Source organism: Triticum aestivum, chromosome 1D (genome assembly GCF_018294505.1).
Source record: "Triticum aestivum cultivar Chinese Spring chromosome 1D, IWGSC CS RefSeq v2.1, whole genome shotgun sequence".
Classification (NCBI taxonomy): domain Eukaryota; kingdom Viridiplantae; phylum Streptophyta; class Magnoliopsida; order Poales; family Poaceae; genus Triticum; species Triticum aestivum.
In genome coordinates, this window is record NC_057796.1 from 117220832 (window position 1) to 117235999 (window position 15168).

Below are 15168 nucleotides of genomic sequence, written 5' to 3' on the forward strand. Positions count from 1 at the left end.
CTGGAGCCCATGCGATGATGTCGTCGGTGACACGAGATGAAGTGCGGATGCTGGCGATCGCGTCGACGTCTGCCGGAAGGAAGTAGCGCCGGAGTAGGTCCATGCGCCAAGTCCCGTCCGGGCCAAGGAGCTCGGCCACCCGCCGGAGCCGACATGTGCCCTGCTGGGAGACAGGTTGGCGCGATGGCTCCCGGGGGACCCACCGATCCCGCCATATGCGGATTTTCTGGCCATCCCCTACCCGCCACACAATGCCCTTCTTTAGTAGCTCTAGTCCATATTGTATGGCCTGCCACGTAGAAGAAGCATTTCCGGAGAAGACTGTGTCCTCTAGGCGTCCATCTGGGTAGTACCTAGCTTTCAGCACCTGCGCACATAAACTGTTAGGCTTGATAAGCAGCCGCCATGCCTGGCGAGCAAGGAGAGCCTGGTTAAAAACACGGAAGTCTCTGAAGCCCAGGCCGCCCTTCGTTTTATGAGCTAAGATTTTTGGCCATGCCAACCAATGAGTTTTCCTCTTGCCTTCAGCGGAGCCCCACCAAAAGTTCCTCACCATTCTGTTCAGGTCATCACAGACAGACATAGGTAATTTGAAAACTCCCATGATATATGTGGGGATAGCTTGGGCAATGGCTTTTATCATTATTTCTTTCCCTGCAAGCGAGAGGGTGTCGCCCCAAGCAATGATCCTCTTCAGCAGACGAGACTGTAAATTCTGAAATTTTCCCTTAGACATACGTCCTTCCGGTGTAGGTAACCCCAGGTACTTTTCCTCAAAAGTTACTGTTTCAATATGTAGGACATCACGCACCTTCTCTTGGTCCTCAATGGCACATGAATTTCCAAACAGAGCACTACACTTAGCTGGGTTGATGCACTGGCCTGTAGCTTTTTCATACGTATTTAGCACCTCTTGTACTTTCCTAGCTTGCTCCTCTTTAGCCTTGAAGAAAAGCAAAGTGTCGTCTGCAAACAATAAATGAGAAACACCCGGAGCTCTGCGGCAGATTTTTAACGGAGTATAATCACCTTTGCGCTCTCCATCCTTCAACAAAGCGGAGAGACCATCAGCCACAAGCAGGAATAAAAACGGGGAGAGGGGATCACCTTGCCGTAGCCCGCGCGACGGTGCGAACGAATCCAAGAGGGTTCCATTAAATTTAACTGTGTATCTCACCGAGGTGACGCATGCCATAATCCAGTTCACCCACCGACGAACAAAACCCATCTTTTGCATCATTCGCTCCAAGAAGATCCAATCGACCCTATCATAAGCTTTAGACAAATCCAGCTTATAAGCACAAAAGCTCTTATCAGGGTCCTTCTCTTGCTGAATATAGTGAATGCATTCAAACGCAATTAACGCATTATCTGTGATCATCCGGCCAGGAACAAATGCACTCTGTTCGGGGGAGATGATATCATCAAGGATAGGGCGCAAGCGATTTACCAGACATTTTGAGACCACCTTATAAATCACATTGCACAGACTGATAGGCCGAAACTCTGTCAGTTTCTCCGGGTTATCAACCTTGGGGATGAGAACTATGGCAGTGTCATTCACCCCTTTCGGCATTAGTCCCGTCCGGAAAAACTCTTTAACTCCTGCGATGACTTGGTCCCGCATCACAGCCCAGTTCCTCTGGAAGAAACGAGCGGGAAACCCGTCTGGTCCCGGAGCCTTCAAGGGTCCAATCTGGAACAAGGCATCCGCAATTTCCTTGTCCGAGAAATCTACGCAGAGAGCATCATTCATGAGATCAATCACAGGGTCCGCGCATAATGAGTTATCAGCTGAAAAAAGATCCGCAAAATATGAAGTAACCATAGCCGCCATAGCCTCATGATCCCTGTGAATGACACCTGCAGCATCCATTAATGATTTAATGCGATTTTTTGGGCGCGCCAAACAGCTTTCCTATGGAAGAACTGTGTGTTCCTGTCGCCTTCCTTCAGCCATGCAACCCGTGATCTTTGCATCCACATCATCTCCTCACGATACAAGAGTTCATTCATCTTGTCTGTTGCCTCTCTAATCTCCTTCCTATCTGCATTCATAGACATAAGCTCCTCTAGGCGAGAGCGAGACTTGTTAATTTCCTTGATGACATTACCAAACTTTTTCCTACTCCAATCATGCAACTTCTTCATCAAGTTTCCCAACCCAGAAGCAATTTCACCAAGGTTAAGCATCGAACCCAATTCTGTCCAAGTGTTCATAATTACCTCCGGTAGCGTGGGATCCCTCTCCCACATAACCTCATACTGGCGGCACCTCCTCCCATGCTCCTGCCTCGGCTCCTCCCTAGAACAGCGGAGCAGGATAGGTAGATGATCTGAACTAGGAGCCACCAAGTGCTCCACCTTTGCATGTGTAAACAGATCCCTCCAGGAGTTATTTGCCACGGCCCGGTCTAGGCGTACCTTGACATTTGCCCGCCCACCTCGCCGGTTATCATATGTATATGGGAGCCCTGCAAAACCAAGATCACCCAAGCCACATACTTCAAGCACATCACGGAAGTCGATCATCTGACCTGCCGATCTTGGTGTAGCAGAAAAGTGTTCGAAGCCCCACATGGCCTCGTTGAAATCGTCAACCACTGCCCATGGCATGTTGGCTTGTCGGTGCAGATCACGGAGGATGGACCACATGCGATGTCGGTCCTCCGTACGGGGCTCGCCGTAGACGCAAGTGAGCCTCCAAGGCGGCTCGCCCGCCACACTCGTCACATACGCATCGATATATCTTTCATTTATTGTTTTTACATCCACACACAACGCCTCATGCCAATACAAAGCAAGACCTCCACTAAGACCAACACTATCAGAAGCATCAAAACCCTTTAAAACTAAGCGAGCACGATACCTACTCATTTTATTTTTGGACTGTCGAGTTTCACAAAGAAAAACAATGCTAGGGGAGTGAGTCTGAACAAGACTCACAAGATCACGAACTGTCCGAGGGTTCCCCGCCCCTCGGCAGTTCCAACTTAAGACATTCATTGCTCCTGACGGGGCTCCGCCGGTCCCATCAGTTCGTCGGCGGCCCCTGGGCCGACTGCCTCCTTGTCGCTTGACACCTCCAGCATGTCCTGGTCACGAACATCTCCAAGTATGTGAGACTGCTGCCCCTCCAGCGTCTTCGTTGTTCTACGCTTCCATATGATCAGGTCCTGCACGCGTGGGTTCATAGCCGTGGCTACTGCAGATCCCCTGATGGAGGGCTTCGGGCGGGCGGCGTCCGCAGAGGGAGCCCCATAATCGCCCCCACCAACCACCAGGTTCGCCGTAGTCGTTGGCATGGCTTTCCCCGCCCCATGCGTTGACGATCCCGCCGTCTCGCTGATGACTCGCTCAGGCGGCAGCGGTGTAGCAGCGCACGTAGATCGATCGTAATTTCTACCAGAGGGACCTCCTTATCACGTATCAAATCATTTCTTAGTTGTTAGATAGGGCATATAAGCACAATCACCATGTCCCTAGAGGTATCCGTGCAATCTAGCAGAAAATTCAACAACCACTCCTTCCCATTATCTACCAATCGATCATTAACAGGTGAAGGGCACAAACACCGCAGAAGTTTCCAAATCTTTCGATCATGCCTTCACACAACCAACATGGTAGTTGCTTTTGCCTTCCACACTACACATGAGGCATGTGCCGCGTGTAGCCAGTGCCCCGTCGCAGCCTTCCAGACCGTTATTTTTGTGTGTGTGGCTCTGACGACCTTCAGATACAATTCCATAATGATGTATCTCGCTTGAGCTACTAAACACTCCCTCGCTGAAGGCTTCATCGTGATCAACGGTCGCAAGCGGATAAGCACTCTTCAAAGTAAACTGCCCATTTTTCTCAGGTTGCCAAGTAAAGAAGTCCAGGCGCTGTCTTGGCGATTTGTGATTTTTCAATAACTCCGAGACATCCATAGGTAAAATATGGGAATTCATGTCTCAAGCACCGTACTCATCAAAGAAAATCAGCTAGCCAAAAAGCGACAATTGCGCTCTGGTGTGATCAATGCCCGCAAACGCCAATACCCGCAAAAAAAGAAATCAAGCACACGCCTAACTTGCTTTTCTAGCAAGGCTTGATTAAAAGCATGCTTATCATGGAAACCAATACCATCTTTGGACTTGGGGAGTCTAATCTTATCCCAGCTTAATGCGAGTGTCGATTTGATACTTATCGAGTTTTTACCGGGATGTAAGATTTATGGCTACCGTTTAGGAGTAAGTATAATGAGTCAAATCATTATTATAAGGGTCATTATTTCCACAATAAATCATTGATATTATCCGTCAAAAAATCATTGCTATTATTTTCCGGACTTAAAATAAAGGGTCATTATTTCCACAACAGAAAAATCAATGGTTGGGTCACGCACGCCACACACACACCCACGGCATAGCAAAGCTAGCCGTTGCGCCTTGCGGCTTGCGCGGAGACGAGCCGGTCCAGTGCAGTCCACCTCAGGCTCGAGTCAAAGTCCAACTCCGACCTTGCTAGCCCGGTCACCCGAGCCCGACACCTGTCAAACCAGTGTGTGCGAGCCGGCGAAGAGAGCGTTTCTCATCAAAACCCGAGCGCAGAGACCCACACCAGTCCGGCATTCCATTCCCTCCCCATCCCCAAATTACCCCGGCGCGCCTCCGAGTCCGACCTCGCCGGCGTCCCCGCCGCCTCCGCCGTCGGTCGCCGCCGACAGGTGAGCACACTCCAAACCGTCCCCAGGCCTCCTCCGCCGCTTCGTTTTGCACCGTCGTGTCGTAACGGTTTGTAATTCGGGTTTTAATTTTTCGCCACTTGTGCGGCTGGGGTATTGCAGGCGCGTCGATCGACCGGCGGGACTGACCGCCGCGAGGTGAGGTGATGTTCCACGCCGCGCGGCCACCGAGACCGACGGGCGTGTCCGCGGAGCGCGGCTTCCCGCAGCTCTGCGGCGGACGCATGGCCGCGCTTCCTCGACCTTCGCCGCATCCACTTTCTCCTCCTCTCGCCGCGGGCGGGACCGTCGTGCGGGTGCGCGGCGAGGCGGAGGTGGCCCGTGGGCGACGCCAAGGGGGCGGTGACGGAGCGGAGCGCCAGGAGGTGGCGGTTGCGGCGGGAGGGGATAATGTCGCGGTATCCGGCGGTTTGGTTGGGGACAGCGCGGCGGGGGTTTCTGGCCTGGTGGCTCTGGAGGAGAGGGGATGCGGAGGCGGTAAACTACAGAGGAAGAGGGGTTTGGAGTTCCCCGCGCGTCCGCCGCCCAAGCGGAGGGCCGTCTCCGCCGTGCGACACTTTCCACCTGGCTGCGGGAGGGACGCGCCGCCTCTGATCGTGGGCGGCGACGACGACGGTTTGCCGGTTGGAACTGCACCTTCCAGTGGTGCTCGTCCCGCGGGCAGCAGTGCCAGAGAGGAGGGTGGCTTGTCGCTGCAAACTGCGCCTGCCAATGCTGATGTGCCTGTGCCGGAGAAGCTGACGGCTTCTGATAGTGGCGCTCCAGTGTCAGATGGGGATCATCGTGGTCCAGAGGCCGCGGAGGTGAAATCTTCGGATAGCACAGAAAGAGGTGCTGATTTGGTGGTGAAAGGCAGGGGAAGGACACGGCCAATCTCGCGATTGCTAGCGAAGCGGAGGATGATATCTGCCAACCGCCGCTTCCCTCCAGGCTGCGGGATGGACGTGGTGGTGCTTCCACTTGCTAGCAGAGGAGGTGATGAGGTTGGTTTGCAGCTTGAAGCCCTGCCTCCTGGTGGTGGTTTGGGTGCATTGGAGGACGGCCGGTGTTCCAATGTGTGTGCCACTGCCATGGGCACTACAGAAGCGGTCGGCAAGAATGCTTTGGATGCAATAGTAAATGTACAGGAACTGGAGGAGGGTGAGATTCCTCCTGAGCCTTATCAGGTCCTCCAAGAGTTTCCAGTTACTCACAGCAATATCATGCCTGAGCTTACGGCTGATGGACTTGATGAAAAAATCTCAGTGAACATGCTGCAGCGCAAGGGGGAGAGTGTATCATGGGAAGTTGCTGAAGATCTCAAGGTGATGAACGAATGCGAAGGCAGTTCACCCAAGGCTGCTAGTAAACTTTCTGCTGAAGCTCCTCTGAAAGAATATCTTGGGGATACTACAGAAGCGGTCCGCAAGAATGCTTTGGATGTAATAGTAGAGGTACAGGAATTGGAGGAAGGTGAGCTTCCTACGGAGCCTGACCATGTCCTCCAAGAGAACCCAGTTACTCACAATAATAGCCTGCATGAGCTTACAGCTGGTACCCTTGAGTGTGTTGTGCCGTCAATGGTTGATGCGGAACCTCCCTTGAGGCATTTTTCTAATGAGAAGATCCCTGTGAACATGTTGGAGCACAAGGGGGAGAGTGTATCATGGGAAGTTGCTGAAGATCTCAAGGTGATGAAAAAATGCAAAGGCAATTCACCCAAGGCTGCTAGTAAACCTCCTCCTGAAGATCCTCTGAAAGAATATCTTGGGGATAAGAAAGTGTCTGAAAGTTGTAGCATGAAAAGTGCACCTCTTGATGTGGAAGCAGGGGTACACGGCGACGGTATCATGAGACGTATGGTAACATTCACAGCTAGAAATTATCCTGAAGAAGGCAATTCACCCAAGGGTGCTAGTAAACCTTCTCCTGAAGATCCTCTGAAAGAATATCTTGTGGATAAGAAAGTGTCTGAAAGTAGTGCACCTCTTGATGTGGCAGCGGGGGTACATGGTGACGGTATCATGAGACGTGTGGTATCATTCACAGCTAGAAAAACATCTCGGTTACCTGTTGAAGCAAATCATAAGTCTGCGCTGGTTAATCTGGATAGACCGTGTTCTATGGGCAAGGAGAAGGAGTCCGTTGCCACTATGAGCGAATCCTTTGCTCCCACGAAGAAGTTAAAGATAAAAGGTCCATCTCAAAGTAAATATCTTCCCATGAATACCATTTCTACATCTGTATTGCATAGCAAGGAAAAATTGAAGCATGAAGAGGCTTCCCACTTGGAAGATGATGAAGTTTTGAATGCAATAGCTGTTGAAGCAAATCATAAGTCCCCGCTGGTTAATCTCGATAGACCATGTTCTATGGGCAATGTGAAGGAGTCTGTTGTCACTATGAGCGAATCCTTTGCTCCCAGGAAGAAGTTAAAGATAAAAGGTCCAGCTCAAAGTAAATATCTTCCCATGAATACCATTTCTAGCAAGGAAAATTTGAAGCATGAAGAGGCTTCCCACTTGGAAGATGATGAAGTTTTGAATGCAATAGCTGTTCATGAAGGAAAGCTTGAGATGTACCTCAATGATCCCTCATGGCGTCACATGCAACATGGTGGTCAGACCGCTGATGCTCGGAGCAAAGTCAGGATGATTTGCAGAAGGTTTCAGTTTATATGCAGGACTATCGTTCAAGCTGTGGAACAAGGTTCGCTGAAGAGCCGTAGAGTTGATCTTGCCGCTGATAAACTAATCAGAAAATTACCAGGCTTTACCAAACAGGGGCCTATTGTAGGTAAAGTTCCTGGTGTTGAAATTGGTGATGAATTTTTATACAGAGTAGAGTTGGCCATTGTTGGTCTTCACCGCCCGTACCAAGGAGGCATTGACACCACAAAGGATATTAATGGTATGCTTATTGCCATAAGCATTGTTGCGTCTGGAGGTTACCCTGACGACTTGTCGAGCTCAGGTGAAATAATATACACTGGCTCTGGAGGAAAGCCTGCTGGCAAAAAGGAGAATGAGGATCAAAAGCTTGTGCGCGGGAACCTTGCCCTGAAGAATTGTATCAAAACAAAGACGCCTGTCCGAGTAATTCATGGTTTTAAAGGTCCAAATAGAGAGGAAGGTAGTCATTCAAAGGCCAAAGAAGTCTCAATATTTACTTATGATGGGCTCTATCATGTGGTGCAGTGCTGGCAAGAAGGTCTAGCAGGTTCAAGGGTCTTCAAATACAGGTTGCAAAGGATTTCTGGACAACCAGAGTTACCTCTGCATGTTGCTAAAGTGTTGAGAAAGTCTGTAGCGCGTCCTGGCCTGTGCATAGCAGATATATCGCAAGGGAAGGAGAAGATCCCCATCTGTGTGGTCAATAATATTGATGCTGCACGTCCAGCATCATTTAAATACATTACTAGAATCAAAGGTTCATCCTTAACTGCAAAAAGAAGTCATCAGGGTTGTGACTGCACCAATGGCTGCTCAGATTCTGCTAGCTGTGCTTGTGTTGTGAAGAATGGAGGAGAATTCCCATTTAACTTCAATGGTGCAGTTGTCCATGCAAAGCCCCTCATATATGAGTGTGGTCCATCCTGTAGGTGCCCTCCTTCATGCCATAGCAGGGTCAGCCAGCATGGTATGAAAATACCACTGGAAGTATTCAGAACAACCAAGACAGGTTGGGGTGTAAGATCCTTAAGGTCCATCTCTGCTGGCAGCTTTATATGTGAGTATGTTGGTGAGCTGTTGCATAGCGACGAAGCTAACCAGAGAATGAATGACGAATACTTGTTCGACATAGGACATAACTATGATATCTGGAAAGGGATGCCATCAGTTGTTCCAGGTCTGAGTTCTTCTGGCCCTCGCTCTGTGACCATGGACGATGATAGGGCCTTCACAATAGATGCAGCTGAGTATGGTAATATTGGAAGATTCATCAACCATAGCTGTTCACCAAACCTCTACGCACAGAATATTCTTTGGGACCATGACGACAAAAGAGTGCCGCATATCATGTTCTTTGCTGCTGAGAATATTTCACCTCTACAGGAGCTGACTTATGACTATAATTACGAAATAGATCATGTTCGTGACATGAATGGCGAAGTAAAAGTCAAATACTGCCATTGTGGTTCTCCACAGTGCCGCGACAGGCTTTATTAAGGCGTAGAAGGCTTTTTCTTCTTCTTTTTACATCGGCATGGAAGGCTGTTTTTTTTTACAGGCATGGAAGGCTGTTAATACTAGGGTGGTTTCTTTCCAAGAAAATCCTTTGGAATGCTGTTGTCTCCTCTTTCAACCTTGCCATTGGCATCCTAGTAAATAATAGGAGTATGTAGATAGTGTGAAGTGTTCATATGGGCAAAGACTAAAGAGGTTGTGATTCTGTTATTCAGTTGTCCACCTACTACAGAACCTCATGATTCATACAATTTCATTGTGAATCCTCATGATTCATACAATTTCATTGTGAATTGCCTGGAGAGGTTTCCGCAGTACAAGTACCGTGATTTCTACATTGCAGGATAGAACTATGGAGGTAACTGCGACCAAAATTGGTTTATGTGCCACAGTCATATTTTACTCCTCCGCTGCTATAACTACTTTGAGGAAGCCCATCCTGAACTTGAAAGGCTTGTACAATGTATAAAAAATAGGTACCTGAGTTGTAATTGCTTTTACTATACTCCAAAAAACATCTTATATTATGGAACGGAGGGAGTATATGTTTCTAGGTATTCAGTTCATGTATGCATTTCTCTGTTATTTGCGTCTTACACAGACATGCTATCGGTGATATCCAGATCCAGATATATGTTAGTTGGGAGAACATGAACGTTCTCAGAGTTTAGCGAATATTGGCCGTCGGATCTGGTTGCTTGATCGGATCTCGGCCGTCGGATCAAGTCCTTGGAAGACCTCGGCCGTCGGATCGAAGAGGTGTCACTGTTGCAATGAATAGTTACCTCTCGCTGTAAAAATCTCATGCCACCGCGTGTAATTCTCGTGCCCCGCCAAGGGCATTTTCGTAATTTCACATTGTTGGGAAAGTGGTTGAGAGCCTGCTGGTCGTTCCCCTCCCCCTCGAGCCCGCCTCCTCTCCTCCCCGCGCTCTTCCCCTCTTCTCCTCTCCTCCCCACCGCCTCCCGCCTCCTCTCCTCCCACCGCCTCCCGCCTCTCGAAGAAGCAGCAACCCCCGCCCGCGCCCAGAAGCCCAGCCCGCCACCAAGCGGCAGTTCTAGGCGTTGCGGGGTGGCAGGGGGCTCAGCCTCAACCCGCTAACCCTAGCTGCACCCCACACCGCCGCCGGCTCCTTCTCCCGGCCTGCCGGTCCCCGCCGTCTGCGTCCACGGCGTCGTCGTCGTCGTCCTCGCGTGCACACGGCAAGAGGAGCACGGGAGACGTGGCTGCGCCGCCGCCTCCGCCTCTGCTCGCCCTCGCGTTGTCGTGCCGTTTCCTCCTCCACGCCCCCTTGGTGCTCATCAGGAAGAGCGCGGCTCGCAGTCGGCCCTCGCGAGGGAGTGCCGGACGCGCGCAGGAGGGAGTGGCGGACGCGCGCAGGAGGGAGCGGTGGAGCAAGGTGGCGCCGGTCGAGGTGAGCTTGTTTTTGTTGCTTTTAGTCTAGCTAGGTTCCAAGGAAGGGGACATTTAGGCTTTTCTTGTGCCGTTGGTGGCTTATTATGCGGTCAAACATTGGATCTAGATGCATTTTTGTAATTGATGTATTATGTTGCAGTCTGTAGCTTCCCTTATAAGATGCAAGATAGATTAGTTGTTGTGATTTCTCATTAGACGTTCCTTTATGAGCATTCTAATATAACTGTGAAAATGTTGCTACTGTTGATTATACTAAAAAAAGATGAAGAACCATACTAAATGCTGGAGCCAAGTCTCTGATGTTACAACGCTAAGCCATCGATTCTGCATCCATTATTGCTCCACTTTGCTGGTTGTTTCAACTTTCATCATTTAATTCAGTAGCGTTGTATTCTCATAAAGCCATATAAGTGATGATTATGAATTTAGTCCTTCATAGTTAGGTTAGTAATATCAACTATCAGGTAAATTCTACACTCTAAAAACAACAAAATTCAGAATTTTTTTTTGAATCTTATAAGCAGTGAATTGATTTTTGTTGCCAGTATTAGATTTGTGAAGTTGGCATTTGACTATGGATCAAAATATCCCCGGTTGCTCTATGGATCAAAGGTTTACATGATTTCCCGAGGAGGGGATATGGAAGCTGGTTCATAATATTTTAGGAGTTGTGATAGAACAAGAATGGTTTCACTACCCAGCCTAGAGCATCTATTTATTTTGCAGCGGAGAAAATCTCTTTAAGACTGTACGTATCCTTGCCAATCAACTAGTACACATACTCCAATTGTTTGATGCTATTCCCTCTCATATATATAGCAAGGAATCAACTTTATAGCTCTCATTTATTACATTTTGGTAGACCTCAGGAGAAAGTTCGCCTTCGTGCTCTGCCATCTAAATGTGTTGATTCCCCTTGATGTGACCGTACTGGATCTCATTGGTGGCTGCTCAACCTACAGGGGTCTCTCTCTGCCGATCTACAGAAAAAAGGAGCTCGATCAGGTATTTCACCATCTTGTGCTACACCGTCATGTATGTTCACCTCTATGATGCATATTCACCTTACATTCGTCCAAAACTGCAAGCCAATTTGTTTTGATATAAAGCTTTGATATTTATTAGGTGAAGTTTTTGTTTGGTGGGTTGTTAACAAATTGCAGCTGGGTGTTGCACTGTTGGTACCTTTAATTCCTTGCTCTTAGCATCAACAAAGGTAAACGCTTTGGTGCATGCATATTTACTTGATTGTTCGTTGTCAAATATTTAGAATAAAAGGGATTTCACTCATGCAGCAGCTAGCCGAACGCCCAGGTCGTGGCCTGATGTGCTCACCAGCGGCGCTGGATATGCCCACTTCCTTTCTCGCGCAACGCCTTCCACCACCGCCTCCAACCTAACCTAGCCCTCCATTGCTTAACATCCCCACACTGGGTGTTCCAGGTTGCTGTCTGCCTCTCTCCGTCTCTTGATTCCCTCTTATAATTATAGTTTATGAATGTTCTCAGATTTCCTTTTCTTTCATACATTTGTTACACACATGGTGTAGTGAGGGCAAGCATTTTGAGAACTGATGTCTTCATTAGTTAGTTGACCCATGTATGTCCTGTGTTTATCCAACATTTGGTCCCATATTTTTAACTTTGGTGTCTACTTGAGAAAAGGAGGAAAAACTACAGTTCAAAGCCTTCTATAAAATGCATGTCACTTTTATTTTTTAAGATATAAAAATTACTTGAATTATCTGTAGCATACTTCTTTGTCATATAATATAGGTCTCCCAGGCGATCTAAACAAATACGAAGGATATAATTAGGCACATATGCCACTTTCTTTCTTAACATGTATGAAGAAAAAAGAAAACTTGTATTAGCAAAATTGTTCAGTACTGTTAGTCGAGCAGTACACATGTATGAACAAAAAACGAACATGTATGAACAAAATCGTCCAATAGTTTTATTCGAGCAGTATATAGAAAAACCATCGCCCAAATGCATATGGAGTACTCAAGCTGAACAAGCCAATTGGATGGTAGAATATGCTATCAGGCTTAAAGTTTATATTGAGGTTTGAAGAGAAAATATAGAAAAGTAAGGGCCGAAGGTAATAGAAATATAGAATACTGAAATGTGTTTAACTAAACATCAAGCATTCATTTGTGCACTTCCTCATCTAAAATAATCATATCAGTTCTATTATCCTTTATCTCACATTCTCACAAGTGCACTGTGCCAGTCAGTGGTCCTGCTATCTGAACTTCATTGCTCTTATTTTGGTTCATTTCTTTGCAACATTTTATTCCTATTGTAGCCTTCAATCAGTTTTAGCCTTTTGAATCATTCTGTATGTTTAGCCTTTAATCAGTTTGCATTTCCCCCTTATTTTGATACATTGCTCTACAACAGTTTATTCTTATTGTGTTACAGGTACTTCAATTGTAAGTGCATGCTTACGGAGTTCTATCATGCACAATCATGTGTGCACACCGGTCTATCCAGAAGATTAGCTCGCGACCCTCTCCGCCGGCTCCCCGGGGGTCGCATCCGGCTTGCCGCAAGTACACCTACGCCGCCGCCTCCCCGGGGGCCGCAAGATGAAGTGGACGACCGGGGAGAAGGCATGTGGCGGGGGGCAGGCTCTCAAGTGGGAGACAGAGCTCGCCTCCCCCAACGACGACAACTTCGACCTCAAGTGGAAGTGGGAGGCCAAGTCCAAGCCTGGCGCCGTTGGCAAGGCCAAAACCAAGTGGGGCACCGAGGAAGCCAACAAGGATGACAAGAAGAAGCCGGCGAGGAAGTGTGTCCAGAGCAAGGAGATCCCCGTTGGCTGGACGTCCAGATCGAGGTACTCAACCTAGCCCTGAATATAATGCCTCGTGACTCCACCCCCGGCTACACCATTTATTATCTATCCTATTGTGATGTGTGTTTTATTCCTCTCACATGCATTCCTTTTTGTGCTTTATGTGATTTTGTTTTTGTTCTAATGCATGCAATAGACTTCATTTGATAGACGCAATAATAGGAACTGGCTTCTATGGTGTACGAGACAAGCTCAAGCACTACAAGGACACAATGGGCATTGTCTAATGAGTTGTGGAAATAGGGCATACCATTAAGTATTAGAACCATCAGAAGGTAATGATGGGGCAAAACTTCTCTAGGAAAGGACTTGCCATCCCCTTCCAATACAACTCGGCGTCACCGGGTAAGACGCTGATACATTACAAGGCAGATCTCAGCTGAACTCTCCCTCCCCGCCCTGGAGTCCAAGCGTTTGTGGCCTACATCCGTGAGCTCCATGTCTCCGTCCCTCCACCGAGCAGCGGCACACACACAAGGGGATCAAGCCCAACCAAATGGACGATGCTCCTTCCTGCCACACCCCTGTGTCCCGTTCAGGTGGTGAGATGTCACTTTTCGTTCTCTTTCTCTAAATTATTTTACAAGCTGGTAGAACTTGCATACTCGTAAGGCCATAATATAGGTTTCTTCGACCATTCTTGGTAACAAGATAAATTTAGAATATATTCATGAGAACTTTTTAGTTCCAAGAACTATATATGGTTTAAAACTATACAGCTACACACATATATTTAGTTCAGAGCAATATTTGTTAGATCAGATAGCTGAATTAGTTAGCTACAAACATTTGATTTTGCTCCCTGGTTCATTCAGTAGGTTTAGTTCCAATAGTATTTTTCAAAAAAATACACAAGCAAATGTATTAGTGTTCTCATTCAGGTTCTCATTGCCTCTATTTGTTTGCATTTTTTTGTGTTGCCATACATATTACAGGTTGCATGTATGAATATCCAAGTGGGATGCTTGATCTATTTACTGAAACAAGACGTGTTTATATATGTCAAAATGTCTGTTGGAGAGGCACGAAAGCGCAAAGGTCGTGATGTGTAAGGATTTAATCAAGGAGACAACCCGGTAGAGCTATCAAGTGTTAGGGTATAGCCTAACTAAGTAGGTTTATTATCTCCCATTGCATCTCTCTTGATCAAGACATGCCATGACCTGGTTTATTGTATTTGTTATGTTATAATGGATTGTCTTGGCTTGCTTTTGGACTAAAGCCTTTTGTAGTTGTCTGGATCAATTGCTATGTACTGGATGTATGTATCGATGCAATGCTTCTGATATAAACTTGATATATTTGATTGGTAAACACAACTACATTATGCTATTTTTTATATTTGCAATGCTTCAATGATTGTACTACCGGATTGGATATGAGTATACCCGGCAGCACCAGCGGTGCTGCCGGGTGCGGCAAGCCGCACTTAGCTATGGCTTCGTCATTGGCTCTCCTTTATTATGTTCCTACTCTTATTACCTCCTCTTCTATACTCTCGCTTTTTGTATCGAACTTCATGTGAGTGGATATCTTTTGTGGTTTATGAACACACTGAGCTTCATCCTGCCTTATAATCTGAGCATCATTTTGTCTTGCTTATATTGCAATTGAGTGTTTTTTCTTCTCCTTATTGTTATCATGTATTAATGTATCTGCTAAATCTGAATTCCTACTAACTTACCATTACCTGCTTGATCAAAACGTTGGGACCGGCACCCTCGCGCCAAGGCGCGTTCCCGATCTAGTCGTACTGAATATTAGACCAACGTATTGCCTGTGACTACAGACGCTGGAGGAATACCTTGTGGAAATTCTTATTAGCCTCGAGCAGTTTCTGCGCAGCCTGTATCTGCTGTTTACTTGCAACTTGAACTGGAATTCAAGTTCCGAAATCATTGTGTCTTGTTGACTGTCGAAAATTAACTGATCCACAAGGTATTGTTCACTTGCATGAATAACTGATGTTGCATCTACACCTAGTTGGACAGCCACTTT

General features: G+C 47.3%; 1 protein-coding gene and 1 long non-coding RNA gene across 2 annotated transcripts; both read left to right on the forward strand.

Annotated features, from left to right (window-relative positions):
• The first annotated feature begins 4555 nt into the window (after positions 1-4555).
• LOC123180682 (uncharacterized) lies at positions 4556-9102 on the forward strand. Its single transcript, XM_044592789.1, has 2 exons — positions 4556-4708; positions 4829-9102. The coding sequence occupies exon 2, from the start codon at positions 4873-4875 to the stop codon at positions 8872-8874; it is 4002 nt and encodes a 1333-aa protein (XP_044448724.1). The 5' UTR covers positions 4556-4708; positions 4829-4872; the 3' UTR covers positions 8875-9102.
• A 3320-nt stretch (positions 9103-12422) lies between these two features.
• LOC123166591 (uncharacterized) lies at positions 12423-14391 on the forward strand. Its single transcript, XR_006483611.1, has 3 exons — positions 12423-13152; positions 13307-13709; positions 14106-14391. It is a non-coding gene; the product is annotated as an uncharacterized lncRNA (long non-coding RNA).
• Positions 14392-15168: the final 777 nt, after the last annotated feature.